Raw genomic sequence first — 16,723 nt, 5'->3', positions numbered from 1 at the left:
GTTAGCTGAGGTACTAGAGCTGGAATCGAGCTGCCCTGCTTGCTTTAGGTATCACATTCCAGTAATAAAAAGTGATCCAAATCTTGACACACTGGTTTGTTGCGCCATCCTGCCCTTGTGCCTTCAATGGTCCTCTGATCTCTTGTAAAGAAAGGCACTGCCAGCTATCATTAAAGACTACTTATAGAAAACATAACTAATGTTCTAAAGCTTCTCAACTTGTGACAAAAGGTGTTATCGGTCAGAAGAAGCAAGGAATCAGGATGGCTAATTAATCAATGCATTTGCAAGTCAGCAAGACGAGTGTGTGTGTGGAGAAAGAAATGTGTTTCCCTGCCACCGTGGGGCGTTAAAAGTGCCAGCTTTAGTGAGGCTGCCCTAATCAGCCTTCCATCAGTTGTTGCCTAGGCATATAAAAAGCATCACGGGGAGGGGAGGCACTTGGATTGCTCCTTGTTCAGCACCAGTGTGGTGCACAGCTCTCTACAAGCAGCCCTGAAGCCGGTTTCTGCCTGCTTTGGAGAGGGAAAATTACGCAGGCCAGGATGCAGCCAGCGATGATGATGTTCTCCAGCAAATACTGGGCCAGACGGGGCCTTTCTTTGGATTCAGCTGTGCTCCAGGAACATCCGCTACATGGTAACGTAACTGTAAGTATCAAGGGCTCTGTCAGTCCAGAATGAACAAATCATATGCTTAAGATGGCTTCAGGCTTTTTCACGAACTTTTTGAAACAGTTTCCAGAGTGTCTCCATGCTAATCAGTTGCAGCAAAAACAACAACGAGTTGTTGCAACTTAAGTTGTGGCAACTTAAAGACTAATACATTTATTTTGTCTTAAGCTTTTGTGGAATATAGTCCACTTCATCAGATGCATAGAGTATTATGGAGAGTTTCGGGTTTTTTATATAGTACAGTGTGTGTGTGTGTGTGTGTGTGTGAGAGAGAGAGAGAGAGAGAGAGAGGTAAACAGCGAAGTCTGAAGGAAATTCAGTGCAGAAAGTACTGATGGGTGACAATCACATTAACAGTGGTCATTTCCAGTGCAGCCATTGCTGACAAACATCTTGGCACTAGTCCACAAAAGCTTATGCCAGAATAAATTTGTTCATCTTTAAGGTGCCACAAGACTCTTTGTTGTTCTTGAAACAGGCACCTGTATGCAGGCTTTTTCTTTAAACAAGTTTGTGTGCTCAGATAAAGTTGATGATGGGTTTTCATTTGCCAGCCCTCTGCCCCTCCTGCAGCCCACCTGTCTCTGCACAAATAATCAAGGAAATGCTTTATTGGGAACATAAGCCTTTTGGGGGGGATCTCTCTCAGATACATTTATTTGTTATTTCCATGTAATTCTGCTCTGGATGTGCTTAAGTATCAAATTTAATCTGCTTTGGTACCAAAAGCTCACCTTCGCTGCCTTGGGATTTGCAGTGTCTACTTTGTGATTTTGTAAAGTGTGACTTTTCTAGCCTCTTATGGCAGCCTAAGGCTGTGATCCTAAGCACGGCACTTGGAAGTAAGCTCATTTGAATTAATGAAACTTTTGTCCAAGTAGGGCTGATAAACTTGAGATGTGAGATACTTTTTCGAAGCCAATCAAAACAATAGGAATTTAAAGAGTGAAATCCATTGCGGTTGTCATTCATGGCATCGGCCAGCCATCACTTCTGATGTCGTTTAAAAGCAAAGTTTTCTGCAGTATTTAGAACTATGAAAATAATGTATCTTCCTTGGTTCAAGGGTAGTCAAATGTGTCTGAAATGAACCTTTCCTTGTGCTTATATTTTTAAAACAATGCCAAATAGATGGAGGAGAGGGCAAAATTGTCAACAGCAAGAACAAACATGCCAATAAATGTAGCTAACATACACAGCATGAAGTACAAACTGTCAAAAATCTTAATCTAACTGAATTAAATTTGGGATTCTGAATGTTATATACCATTATAGAGATAGAATAACTTACAGGTTAATAAAGCTGATACTTCCTGCTATCTGATTTTTAAGATATTGAGCTGAAGCCAGATTTAGGCGCATGCAACTGGGCTAGGGGAAGTGGAATTCCCCACAACCTTCTCTCCATGTCAACCCCCTCAGTCTTCCCCCCATTGCTAGACTTGGGGAACACTGCTGAACAAGGTAGGCTATCGAATGGGGTGGAGACGGGATCTCTTAAAATCAGGAAGAGGTATCTTCTGTGAGTGGAGCTCTGCTCATGGAAGGTGCCTCTTCCCAATTTTCAGGGGTCCCCTGACCCTCTTTGTAGTATTTGGGGGAGGGGCTGCCATGGGAAGAAGGTGGTGGGGAAGTCTGCTCCCACCAGCCCAGTTGCACATCCCTTAATCTGAATCCAACCCATTTACCTGGTTAGCACGATCACAGCAGCCCACTGTGGCTTATTTAAGGAATGGTGAGTTGCGGCGCCCATGGGTGCCAAGTTGCCAATTCACACACACACCCTGCAGCTTCTCATGAACCCAGCAAGAATGGTTTGTTGAGGTGGTTAACAAACAACCCTACAACAAACCATGGTTTCTGGGTGGTTTGTTAATCAACCCAACAAGCCACCCTCACTGGGTTTGGATGATATGCCAAAATGTGCCGGGTAAGGGTAATTAGGGAAATGAGTTGGCACATGTGGGGATGGTTAAAAGGTCAGTGTGGCTTATTAACCACCCTTGTGTCATGTGAACTGGCCATTGTCTTGATGTAGTAGACAGTTTTGTTGCCATACTTGTCCCCATAGAAGACAGACATGTTTAATGGTGTCAGTGATTTATTGGTGGAGGAGTGCGCTCTTATTTATTTCATTTTACTTAAACTTATTTTTTCGCCACCACTAAAGGTAAAACCTCTCAAAGAGTTTTAGAGTTATGCACCTGCTTTCAACATGCACCCCCCCATCTGCACTGCATTTTTTTAAATAAAAAAACCCACATGGACTTATCCATCTACATCTTCTTATGTATGACAACAGCTGCATCATCCAGCCCACCAGGGTTATCCAGCCCATGACTATAACTGGTTTGAAGTTCTAACCCTTTCAGCTTTCTCTCCTGAAGAAGACATTTCATTTTTGTGATAACTAGTAGTGCTACTACAGATTTCATTCAGAGGGGTGGGGTGGGTGAGTTTCTTGGCAAAGCTGGAAGGCCTGCTCTTGGACATATTCAAAATTAAATTTCCAAAAAGTTATGTCCATTTGTAGCAACAAGAATATTTCCTGCAGTTGTTATTATGCCTTGTAATATCAATAACAATGTAATCAATTCAACTCAATACCTCCCTCCCTCCCCCTCCCCCTTTTAAGGAAAAGATATCTGCCTTTGGCATGAATATACCCTAGTCACTCTTAGAGACTAGGGTAGCAATAGAAATATAGGGGATAACAACTTTTTTAAATCTTCTTTTTGGAAAATTTGGGGAGAAACAGATTTTCCCCACATTTTTTCTGGTTTCCTACCAGTTTTCTCCCAAGCCTTCACATCTGTAGTCACTCTACATGAAGGACCAGAAATATAGGTGCTTTTGAGAAAAAATCTCATGGTGTGAAATGGGTGGTTATCCTCCCTGATAAATGAGGGGCTTGATGCTAATTGATGTAGTCCTTCTCCGTGCTGCATGCTTTTGCTTCCAAACTTAAAAGAAAAAAAAAGCTGATACTTTCAAAGAAATTCCAGAAACCTCCTTTGAAAAGCTGCTTGAAATATGGTAGAAAAAAGGAGGTGGGTTTGATGTTGAGAAAGAACAACCATCTGGTAGTGAATGCATGTTCATTAATTTCAAAAAAGAAAGCTGCCAGTGCTCAACCTGCCTTGACATCCCACTAATTGCAGGGAAGCTGAGGAGACTTGTTGATTGGGGAAATTTCTAAGCTTACCTGCATTTTAAGTATAAATGTTAAAGATACATGTTTTTCCATCACAGCCCCTGCTGTAGGTGCACCAGGGAGGTCCTGTACACTTGTGCCATACTGGATAACATTGTAACCCTAACATTGATGGGATGCTGGTAAAAAAGGAGGGGGTGCCACATCCTAAGGCAGCCTTTCCAACATGGTGTACTCCAGCTGTATTGGGCTACAACCCCATCATCCCCAGCCAGGCTGGGGATGACAAGAGTTGTAGTCCAACACATCTGGAGAGTCCTAGGTTGGGGAAGGATCTCCCGTGGTAATACCGGTCACAAAACTGTATTTTCACTGTTGTTATTTTTCCAGTGTAACCACCAACAACTGCTTATTGTGTCTGCTAGTTTATTCAGTGCTTCTGGTGCTTTTGAGGATGACTGATATGCTGGATCTGGGCGCTGTACACTTATCATCACCCAGATGCTACCAGTGCCGGTCTTGGTGCTGATTACATGCATTACTCCAAACCTACCAGCTGGATCGGCAAGGGAGGAACAGTAATTATTGCAGCAACAACAACAACAAATCAGTGATGGTGGCTGCAGACTCTTCCCCATCCCTCAATAATGGGCCCTACTGCTATGAAATACTTCCTGTTTTGCTTCTTTGGACCCAAAGCACACGTTACTCTAAAGCACAGGTGGGCAAGTTGTGGCCCTCCCAACGTTTTGGCCTGCAATTCCTGCCATCCCTTGCCATTGGCTACGCTAGTTAGGGCTGATGGGAATTGTAGGCCAAAATGTTGAGGGGGTCAAAAGTTGCCCAAAGGACCAGCCCCAGTGCAAGCTCTTCTGCTGCCTAATGCAGGAGAGGACATGACCCCCCCCCCTGCCCCCAGTGCCACTGCATTGTTGGGAAACCATCAAATGATCCATAGGGGAAAGGGGCTGGGGCTAGGGGGCAGTGCTATTTGGGGACCACTGGAGGGCCAGATTGGAACCTCAGGAAGGCCGGATTTCGCCCATGAGCATGAGGTTCAACATTTCCACTCCAGAGTAAGTGCAGATCCTTCCATCCAGATCAAGATGCCAGCATGGGGCTAGGTGGGCTTTATCTTCTCCCCACTGTGGTTCTAATCCAGATTGGAGGCCCTGCACCTGTAATTTATTTTTCCAAATAGGAAGGCCAAACTGGAAGATGTATCAAATACATGATTGCATTTCTCTCTCTCTCTCTCTCTCTCTCAGCTGCACAGCCTCAGATCTGGACTGACCATGGTGCAGGGAAAGGGAGGGATTAACACTTTCACCCATGCTGTTCCCTCCCCCCCCCCCGCTACAATTTGCCAAAGGAGGGAAGCTGCTGTCAGCTCAAATAGCAGCTCACTATCTGGATCAAATAGCAGCTGGGCTGTGGGGGAGAGAAGAGAAGATTTTTGCCATGAAAATGGTTAAACCCCCATACCCCTTGCCCCATGGTCCAGATCAGTGCCTCCTCCTCGGCTGTTTTTATAGACATTAAAGGTATGGAAATGCGCTCACAAAATTAACACATGGTCAAGTTTCCCCCTAGGTTCGTGGCTACCATAGCTGCAGAAAATATGTCTGGAAACTCCCTCAGCGAATGCTTAGGAGTGTTTATCACTGAAGTGGAACAATGTATTCCTTTGCCAGTTTTTGTTTGGTGGTGGTTTAACTGGATACACTTAGGGACAAAACAGAGATTATTTCAATACCAGTGCCAAGGTGCAGGGCCCCTGATCTCGATTGGGACCCTTGCATGTCAGGGAGGGGCCTTTAATCCTGCCCCTGCTATGGGCCCAATCCAGGTTGGGGCCCCTGCATCTGCAATTTGTATGGCAAAATAGTGATCCGTTTGCTTTATGGGTCACTATTTTGCAACAGATATTGCTGATGCAGGTGGCCTGATCCGGATTGATCCCACAGTGTGTGTGTTTGGGGGAGGATTAACACCCCCCAATGCCAGGGTCCTGATCCAAATCAGTCTGCCTGTACCTACTCTAGAGTAAAAACAGGTTAATGTAATGTCTGCTTTGTCCTCCAAATAGATATCCTTAGCATGAATTGATGGAATTTGACCTGTCAGCTTAAGAGTTCTTCGTATGTTATGAATTTCCATCTTTCATATTGAAGATAGTATGCAAACCATGTGATGGCTGCAAGCTTAGTGGCATGTGTGCACATCTTCTTGAGGAGGCACAATTGGACACAGCTTCTCAGGAAGTGTATACAATGTGTACATGCCACAAAATAGAAAAACATGTGACCCTCCTATGTGACAACATACAAGGAGTTTGCATATAACTGTGTTACAATCAGTTGCTGTTTAGGAAATTCATCGTGGTTGATGTGGCCCTAAATACCCTTTGATTAAGTGTTTTGTCTTGTTTGCTTTCATTCTTTGATTATCCTTGCAATTTTCTAACAATTAGCAATTGTAAAGAGTGGCTTTCAGTAATGTGTTTTTTTGTTTTTTGTTTTAAATCTATTTCACAAATAGTTGCCTCATACAATTATGGGAATTCATTGACTTTAATAGAAACACCGAGTGCCCTCAAGTTAAATGATGTTGAGTACCCCTATCAACTTGAAATGAAGAGTGCTAATTCAGACATATTATCTCTTCACAAAGTAAGTGTAGATAGTCATTGAAAAATGTATAGGTATGCAGCATACCTCTTCCAGGCATAAGGAGCAGTGACAGCAGAAGGGATGGAGATGGGCGAAAGACAGGAGACAGATGACAGACAGAAGATGACTTGTGAGGAATAAATGGAGGAAGAAGTGGTAGAAGAGAAGATGAGGGAGGAGATGTAATCAGGACTGTTTCAAACATTGCACAACAGCAAATCCAGGTTTACCACTGACATTAGACACTGAGCCTCAAGGAATCCCAGCTCCCTAAAAAGGTTATCCACATGATACACATGTTTGCAAACACATTAGTTATATTCATGCTTTACATTTTGAGGGGTACACCTACAGATATAGATCCTATTTATCTAGAACAGTCTTCCCCAACCTGGTACCCTCTAGATGTGTTGGACTGCAATTCCCATCATTCCTATCCAGCATGGCTATTAGTCATACTAGCTGAGAATGATGGGAGTTGCAGTCCAACACATCTGGAAGATACCAGGTTGGGGAAGGCTTCAGTAGATCCATTTCAATTGAGCATCTCTGCAGGTCACCCTGGTTGACAACCTTTGCCTGGGGGAAGATAGGGGGAGATGATGATGATTACTGTTTATGACCCCGGTAGTTTTCCTGGACCCCTCAGAAGTTTTTGTTACCATCATCTATGGTATCCTGGATCAACTGTATAGTACAGAATGGGTGGCACTGCTTTGTGGTGATTCTAGTCTGGGAGATTCTAAACATGATGTTGGAAGATCATTGTCTTTCTATGTGAGTGCAAAAGGCATCCAAAGTAGACCCCAAAAAGGAGAAAGGCATCTCAGGATGCAACTATTTTATTTTTTGGAAAACCCAACATGTTTCGGCCTCTTAATTTTTAAGGCCTTCTTCAAGGGGCTGTAATAATAACAGAAATAAAAGGCAACACATTGCAACACGGTAATTAGAAAAAAACAGCATAGCAGATTGCAACAAGGCCTGTGCATACAGTTAAGCATAAAACACATACAAATCAATACACACTGCAAAGGCCTGTGCATACATACATACTTATGAAAATGTCTGCAGAGATTCTCACAACAAAATATCTCCTGTTGTAATTCACTGGTAACTTGGAAAGAGTGTATGGAAGGCTGTCATGTATATTCTTGCTAATAGAGAAGTTTGTTTAGAGAGGTTCTTGCAGGTGTTTCCGGGGCTGAAGAAACTGGCTCAAGGTCTCCCATATCTGGACAAAACTGTGCTAAAAAATCAAGGGAGTGTCTTTCTATGTGGAAATGATCCAGTGGGAGCATAGATCCTTGCAGTGTCTCTCCCATGCTATTTAATATTTGCATTAAACCACTGGAATAGGTTGCCTAGGTTGGGGGGGGGGGTTAGCTTTAAAAATAGGGCTCAGTTCTGAGGGCACCCAGTGCTATTTCTTCTTTCCATCTGAACCAGGTGTGGGGGCCTCTATTGATTGATTGATTGATTGCATTTATATCCCACCTTTTTTTCCTCCAAGGATCCCAAGGCGGTGTAGATAATCCTCCTCCTCTCCATTTTATCCTCACAACAACAACCCTGTGCGGTAGGCTGGGCTGAGAGTCTGTGACTGGCCCAAAGTCACCCAGTGAGCTTTCTTGGCCAAGTGGGGACTAGAACCCAGATCTCCCAACTCCCAGTCCAACACTCGAACCACTATACCACACTGGCTCTGTGCTGAAAAGATGGACTTGTTCCCAATGGGTGTGCCTGTACTGGGAGGGGTCACATGCTGCCCACAAAGTTGGCAGCCAAGGAGTGCTTCTGGGTCCAGGTCTCCTCTGCAGAGGGTGTGGCCAGCAGTGCTTTTTATCAGCTTCCCCTGAGGTGCCAAATGTGTCATTTCCTGCAAAAGAGGGATTTCATCATGCTTGTGCAAGCCTCAATAACCTCTCAGTTGGACTACTCTAATGCATTTACGTGGGAATTGTCCTTAAAAATAGCATGGAAACTACAGCTGATCCGGGAGCCAGGCTAGTGGAGTATATAACACCAATGATGCAAGAGCTCCAACGATTACCAGTTTGTTTCCAGGGCAAATTAAAGGTGTTCATTTACACCTTTAAAAACAAGAACCATATGACTTGGGTCTGGGTCATGTTGGGAGAAGCACCTATTCCCATGTGTCTGCCCCATTCTTTCAGGTCTAGCACTGAAAGATTTCTTGCACAGTGACTAGCAGTTATACACTTTCTAAATATATAAAAATAGTTGCAATGAACACTCATGCATGCCACTGCCATCAAATTCTACAGGTAAAAGTTTCCCCGGTAGCGTTCCCACATTTATAAAATTTCCTTCCATTTAACATTTGCCAGCTCTAGATATTTAGGCCATTTAGGCATGACATGAAGATCTTTCTGCTAGGCAGGCTGTTAGTAATTTCGTAGCTGTAAATCTCATCATCTCAGTCTCTATTTTGTTTTCTCAGCTAATTAATAAATGTTGAAAAAGTTTTAAGGTACCCTGCTGTTTGACTTCCTGTTACAGTTGAGGGGTATATTTTAGTTTCCTGCTCTAGACTGGTAACACCAAAAAGCAAATTGAGCAATTTATCCATGTGATCAAGCAATCACTCCATTAAAACTTCAGACTTAATGTGTTTTAATCAAACCAGGTCCATGTGAAAGGGCATTCTATGACTTTGTTGTCAACTATTTTGACATAGGTGATGTGTTTATTTTTCAAACCATTATGGGTCTATGGAGAATATCATGTTCAGAGTCCATTGCTCTTCCTATATCTTCCAAGTGTTATCCCTATAGAAAGATGGCCCAATTCAGCAAGTGTAATCTCTAACTGGCTTGCTGGATTGGATCCTGCAAGCACAGAATGATGCTAAAAATCTGCACACAGATGAATGAATGGTAAAGACAGGTATCTGACAAAAAGTGAACATTTCCCCTGTATCTCTGCAAAGAAAGGTAACAGTCATACTGAATGTCTATGAAATAGTTTAGTATTTAACCCCTTGCATCTTCCATCTTCCCTGTGCTTTCAAAAGAAGTTCCTATCATAAATATATAAGGCAGGATTCCTTCTCTTCTGAAAGAATCTTCTGAAAGCAAGGCAAAAGCCATTTAACTAGCCTATTTCAGGGTTAATTTTCACAGTCCACTATGATAGGCCACCCTGCTGCTTCTATAGTGAAATAATGTTCACTTTTTGTCAGATACCTATCTTTTCTTGATCTTTTTAAGAATAATCATTCATGTCTGCTTGTAACCTGTAATTCTTCTTCTGAATATGCCTTCCAAAGAAGCCACAACGAAAGCATAATAATAACTAGTCTTTAATTTGATTTATCAAATAAAGCTTGTGCCATTTTCCCTTTTGACCTTAGCAGTCCAAAAGGTACACTAGGATGCTACATAGCTGGACTACCAATTGTCTGCCAACTTCCACCCAGCCCCACAAAAACCCACTGGCAGGAGAAATTCAGCACCAAGCATAAATGCAAAAACATTCCTTTTTGAGCCTGGGTTGAAAGTGCCCTTTTCATATGCTTTCAGCATTTTTTAAAATTAAAAAACTATAGATGATCTCTTGTCACTACTGATATACAAGGGCCAGTGAAATGAAAACTTGGCATGTGATGTTCTGTACGTGACTCATGTTGGGATGAATAAAGCAGAACTCAGAAACCATAACCTGGAAAGTTTGTTTTTACTAGTAGCAGATCCGAGATGTACAGCATTTATATATATATATATATATATATATATATATATATATATATAGTATAATAACCAAAGTTGTAACTGTGTGATGATATATTCTGTGATGCTCTTTTCTTGATCTTTTTAAGAATAATCATTCATGTCTGCTTGTAACCTATAATTCTTCTTCTGAATATGCCTTTCAAACAGTGGAAAAACAGCACTCCACTCTTGAAGGAGATGCCTAAATGCTAAAATCAAACAAGAATAGTCTGCTTGAAAGGAAAGTTTAATGTTTTTTGAGGAGTACGTAGAAATCCTTGTATTCTGTATCTATTTTCTTTCAGCTAAACAGAACCAATTCTGGTAAAAATGATGATAAAAAGGGTAATAAAGGTGCAGGCAAGAATGAATCAACGTCAGAAGGTGGCAAGACGGCTGTGGTATTTTCTTTGAAAAATGAAGTTGGTGGCTTGGTAAAAGCTCTCAGACTTTTCCAGGTAAAAAAGCTTCTTCTTCTTTTCTATAATAATAACCAATTGATTGGAAAAGACACTTTGTGGACTGATAGCTGTAAGCTGAATCGTGATCCAGACAAGATGGAGATACTCTTGGTTGGGGGTTCCAGTGATCTGGAGCTGGGTATTAACCTGTTCTGGATGGAGCTGAGCTCCCTCTGAAAGACTGGCCACAGTCAGACAATCACTGGGGGAAACAATGCAGTATGGGTTGTGTCCCCTGTCCCCACATGTGCCAGTCATGCGACCAGCATTTCCCTAATTACCTGTGCTGCATTGTGGGCTGCCATGTCATCTGAACCCAGCATGCATGGGGGTGGGGGAAATAACCCATACTGCATTGTTTCCCCCCACTGATCATCTGAACCCAATCTTTGTGTTCCCGTCTTGGGGGTGTCTGTGCTATCCTCGGATGCCTAAGTGGGTAGCAGTGGCAAGGACTGCCTTTCGCTTCAGTGGGTGCACCAGTTCTGACCTTGAAAGGAGAAACCAGGCCTGACTTCAGCCATTCATGCCTCAGTTACATCCCAATTAGATATCCATAATATGTTCTACTACATGCGGAAGCCTCTGAAGTTTCCAGACTGTCTTCAGCTGGTGCAAAATGCAGCTGATAGAGTGTTTTAACTGGGACCCATAGATCGGATCCCACACCACTTCATTGGTGACCAATTTGTTTCTGGCTTCAGTTCAAAGTGCTGGTCTGTTCATTTCAAGCTCTAAATAGCCTCAGACCAAGATTCCTTTAAGAACTGCCTCCTCTCACATGAATCTTCCTGAATCCTGAGATCAACATCTGAGGCTCTCCTCTGTGTACCAGCAACATGGGGGGTTCGGCTACTGGGAGAAGAGAAGGGCCCTTTTCTGTACATCAGGGGCGCAGAACCTTAGCCCCACAGGCCAAATCCAACCCCCTTGGATACCCAGGGTTCCTCAGATGGCCATGCCCCTTTTCCCTGGCCTCACCCCTTTCCTCCAACCACCGGTCATTTGTTGGTATCATTTGGTGTTGTTTTCCCCATTTTAAAAGTTTGAAGTCCCCCTGCTAAGGCTTAGTTACCAACAGTAATAGCTTTAAGGTAAAATATGCTGGTATCTTTGGCATTCTGGCCCCGCCCCTTTTGCATGTAGCCCCACCCACTACTGGAATGTGGCCCCTGAAAGCTTCTCCAAAATCTGGCCCTCGGGCTGAAAGAGATTCTGTACCCCTGCTGCAGATGATCTCAGATGATGGCATGTTATCCTGGGTGGAATATACCTGCTTCCATCATTGGGTGCTTTCCCCAGGTCCATTCAGACTTATTTATTTTAATAAATAAATAACTTTTAATAAATAAATAACAGAACTGTCACTTGAGGCACAGGTGAACTCAGTGGCACAGAGCACTTTTTATCAGCTTAGGCTAGTATACCAACTACGCCCTTATCTGGACAGAGATAGCCTAGCTACAGTTATCTATGCTCTGATAACTTCTCGTCTGGATTACTGCAATGTGTTATACATGGGGCTGCCTTTGAAAATGGTCTGGAAACTTCAGCTGGTCCAAAATAGGGCAGCAAGATTGTTAACAGGGACTGGCCTGCGAGCTCATATTATGCCAGTACTTTTCCAGCTGCACTAGCTGCCAGTCCATTTCCGGGCCCGATTCAAAGTGCTGGTGTTAACATTCAAAGCCCTTAACGGCTTGGGGCCAGGTTACCTGAAGGATCGCCTCCTCCCATATGTGCCGGCCTGGACCTTAAGATCATCGTCAGCGGCCCTTCTCCGTGAGCCCCTGCCAAAGGAAGTGAGGCGGGTGGCTAGGAGGAGGGCTTTTTCTGCTGTAGCACCTTGGCTCTGGAATGAGCTCCCTAGTGAGGTTCGCCTGGCACCTACATTGTATTCCTTTCTGCACCAGGTGAAGACCTTTTTATTTTCCCAGGCATTTTAGCATTTTAGCTTTCTAAATTTTTAGCTTTGCTGTTTTAAATCAGTATTTTAAACTCCTGCACTGCTGCTAGGTTTTATTGTGGTTGTATTGTTATATTGTGGTTTTAATGTTCTATATATTTTAAATTGTTTTATTGTGTGCTGTTTGGTTTTAATTTTTGTGAACCGCCCAGAGAGCTTCGGCTATTGGGCGGTATAGAAATGAAATGAATGAATGAATGAATGAATGAATAAATAAATAAGTAAGTAAGATATGTAGGTGCTTAACTTTGTGCATTTAAATAGTTCTGCTGATGTGCTGTAATGTTTTCCTGGGGCATGTTATCTCATACTATTTCAGAACCTGGATAATGGAGAACTGTATACTTGTTTGGAATAGTGTGTGTATTAATATTGTGGGGAAACGGTAGATGCCTGAGTGTAGCACCTGTGTGAGGAAAGGGGAAGGAGAGGATTCTCAGCTATCACCTTTTCAGAAAGCTCAGCTACAAAACTTCCCTATGTTCCTTCGCTGCCTAGGAGTTTGATGCCAGAGGGCATCAATGGGAAAAACAACACCAAATGATACCAACAAATGACCGGTGGTTGGAGGAAAGGGGTGAGGCCAGGGAAAAGGGGCATGGCCATCTGAGGAACCCTGGGTATCCAAGGGGGTTGGATTTGGCCTGTGGGGCTAAGGTTCTGCAAGACATCCAATGCTTAATTGGACCTGAAAGAGCTTCCTACCCCATTAGTCCTAGATGTTTGGGGGCAAGCTTGTTTGGGAAGCAAGGCATGTTGGAATTGGCTATGGAGTACCAAAATTTCCAAAAATGTGTGCCCCATTACTATGTGTGCCCTACTCCTGATGCCATCAATGAGACCATGATGATGTTGGAATGCCTCTGCGAAGGTTTGAGGCCTACAGAGGCAAGGAAAAAGGTCAGGCCTAGAGGCATGGAGTTTTTTTGCTGAGAGGAGGTATCCCTGAGAGTAGTTTCCTTTCCCCCATTAAGTTTCAGTTTCATTTCCCCAGTTAAGTTTCCTTTCTTCAGGTTTGAAGCAGTACTTTTGGCTTTGTGGGAGGAAGGTATAAAGAGAGAGAGAGTTAGAAAGATCAAAGCAGAAACAGCAGTGTCAGGAAGACCAGAGCCTGAAGAGAGAGCAGGAAGAAGCAGCCTGGAGAAGTCTAAGTACAGCTAGGGTAAAGGAGCTGTTATTTTCTCTTAATGCCTTTTGTATCACTCAGCTCTATTGTGTAACTACATTTTATTGTGATTTGTTTGCTTTAATTTCCCAGTAAACTGTTGTGATTAAATCCTGTGTCTGGAATGTCAGTCACCCCACACCTATAGCCCAAACCCCACCTTATTGGAAAGGGGAAGGTAAAAGAAGGGGCATAAGAACATAAGAAGAGCCATGCTGGATTAGACCAAGGGTCCATCTAGTCCAGCATTCTAGCCAACCATCAACCAGGAAATCACAAGCGGAACATGAGTGTAACAGCACCCTCCCACCCATGTTCTCCAGCAACTGGTGTACATAGGCATACCACCTCTGGAACTGGAAGCAGCACATAGCCCTCAAGCCCAGTAGGCACTGATAGACTTCTCCTCCAGGAATTTGTCTAACCCACTTTTAAAGCCATCCAAGTTAGTGGCCATCAGGAAGGTGGAACTCTTAAGGAGGCAAGAGATCCTTAAGGAATTGCTCAGGGGGTCCAGGTCATAAGGGGACCCTGACAGCCTCCAATACCCCATGAGCCCCTACACTCTGTCCCACCTCCTCCTTTTCTTCCCACTTACATGGCTGCCATGTGCTTTGGCTGATCATGAGTGCTTGGCCAGCGGCAGCAGCATCCCTGGTGTTGTCCCATGGAGATGGCTGTATTCCTCATTGCCATCCCTGGTGCATGGTGGGAGATTACCTGGTTTTTGGAAGTGGGGATTATGACCAACAGAAGCATAATCAGGAAAGGAACAGCTGCACCAAACTGAATTCCCAACACATTTCGACACGGGTCTTTATCAAGGCAAAAACTCTTTGAGACTTTTATAGACTTTACTTCTTCCAAAGTCTTCTTTGGAAGCAAGGGAGAGAGAATTCTCCAGAAATGTCTCTAAGAGTTTTTCCCTTGATAAAGACCGGTGTCGAAATGTGTTGGGAATTCAGTTTGGTGCAGCTGTTCCTTTTTTGATTTTGGTTTCCAGCCTTATAGCTGTTTTCTCTGATCCCTATTGGTACTGTTGCCAATGGAAGTATCCACAGTTTCAATATATTGCTTAGTTAGATTAAAAATAGATTGAAATAAGTATTACTATTGTATTTTCAAGCTATTTCTTTTCTTGGCCATTAATTGCCTGTACATTTGGCATTGAAGTGTGTGTGCGTGTATTACAATGAACAACTGTTTTATAAGAAATTGCTATGGTAAATCATTTTTAATTATCCTAAGATATGTATAGTTCTCATCTTAGACATATAATGAAATGGAGCAATGAATACATTCATAATTTTACAGTAGGACTAACAATGACAAATAATTAATTTAATACAGTTTAGGTTTTATTTTAACATAAATCCCTTCAAATTCATGTTAAACTATATCCTGTTAAGATACAGCCAGTAAACCACCACTGTTCCAGGTAAATTAACTGTGAAATGATCTTTCTTCTGTCCACAGGAGAAGCATGTGAGTATGGTTCACATTGAATCAAGAAAATCCAAGAGAAGGAGTTCAGAAGTAGAAATTTTTGTGGACTGTGACTGCAGCAAGAAAGAATTCAATGAGCTCATCCAGTTATTAAAGTACGAAACGAACATTGTAACTCTGAATCCACCAGAAAACATCTGGACTGATGAGGAAGGCAAGTTTGTATTTTTCCCTCTCTCTTTCATTTTATTTTGAAATTAGCAAAGATTTGTGAAGAAGCAGTGAGAATCTGATACCTCCAATCACTCTGTGTTTTCTCCAGAGCTTGACTGTGTTCCTTGGTTCCCCAGGAAGATTGCTGAATTAGACAGATGTTCCCAAAGAGTTCTAATGTATGGCTCCGAACTGGATGCAGATCACCCTGTAAGTGTCCAGGAAATGTCAGAGGAGGTTGGTCAAGTAAATACCTGTGATAATCAGATTGATCTGGTTTGCACTTCATGAGAAGCCACCGTGGGTGAGTTTGCCCATGGGTTTTCTTGTTGGGGCAGCAGCCACCATTTTGAATATTTGAGCTGCGGGGGTGGGGGAGCGCCATGGGTTGTTATAATGTGCGAACCAGGTGAAAGTGGGTTGTTGGTGTAGTTGACAAGCCACCCAGAATCCATGGGCTGTTTTAGGGTTGCAGGTGGCTTGTCAACCACCCCAACAAACCATCCTCGCCAGGTTTGCATGTAATGACGAGCTATGGCGCCCCCCCACTGCAGCTCGAATATTCAAAATAGTGGCTGCCGCTGCATCAATAAGCACCATGGGGAAAGTCACCTGCAGTGGGTTCTCATTATGTGCAAACCAGGCAATTATAAAGAACCTAGCAATTTATGTAAAACGAAGTAACTAGGGGTGCTTCCAGATGAGGCTTTTACCATGCAATTTCCCTACTTCATTCACAGAATTTTACTGGGGGTCCAGATGATGTTGTCTTCAACTTGTAACCTGCCATGTTTTCCTACTGCTTCTACCATCTTTTTTTCTTTCCACAAAAAAATCTGTTAAGGAAGAGAAGATAGATTATTTACACAATGCCTTTTTATTGGTAGTGCTAGGAGCTCTCTGTCTGGAAGCACTGCAGAACTGTTGGATGCAGGTGCTGACAATAATAATAATTAATAATAATAATATAAAATAACAATAGACATAAACAGTTGTTATCCAGTGCATTTGCTAATGCCTCAGAGTGCTTCGCATATATTATTACAGCAATCCTTTCAACAACCCTGTAAAGTAGGCCAAAAACATTATCCTATATTATGTTCTACTTAATCCACAGAGGCTCTCCTCTGTGGGTCCTGTCCCCTGCCCTCCCCAAGCCCCACCCCCTGGAGAAGAGGAATCTCCACGTTCTCGCTGAGCAGTTATCAGAGATAAGCTAAAGACTGCCCCACACCACT

General features: G+C 43.0%; 1 protein-coding gene across 2 annotated transcripts in view; it reads left to right on the top strand.

The window, feature by feature from the left end:
- Nucleotides 1-426: 426 nt before the first annotated feature.
- Nucleotides 427-16,723, top strand: part of TPH2 (tryptophan hydroxylase 2) — a 92,383-nt gene continuing 76,086 nt past the window's right edge. The window contains exons 1-4 of one of the 2 annotated variants that reach the window (XM_084810480.1): nt 427-650; nt 10,540-10,692; nt 15,303-15,486; nt 15,595-15,695. In XM_084810480.1, coding sequence (XP_084666606.1) covers nt 546-650; nt 10,540-10,692; nt 15,303-15,486; nt 15,595-15,695 — 543 coding nt within the window. In that variant the 5' untranslated portion in view covers nt 427-545. Of the gene's footprint in view, nt 651-10,506; nt 10,693-15,302; nt 15,487-15,594; nt 15,696-16,723 lie in introns of both variants that reach the window. The other variant, XM_084810481.1, reaches the window with a different exon arrangement.

Source organism: Heloderma suspectum, chromosome 7, assembly GCF_057233095.1.
Source record: "Heloderma suspectum isolate Gila_16-S chromosome 7, 16-S_ref, whole genome shotgun sequence".
Lineage (NCBI taxonomy): Eukaryota > Metazoa > Chordata > Lepidosauria > Squamata > Helodermatidae > Heloderma > Heloderma suspectum.
This window is presented reverse-complemented; position numbering and strand designations above follow the sequence as displayed.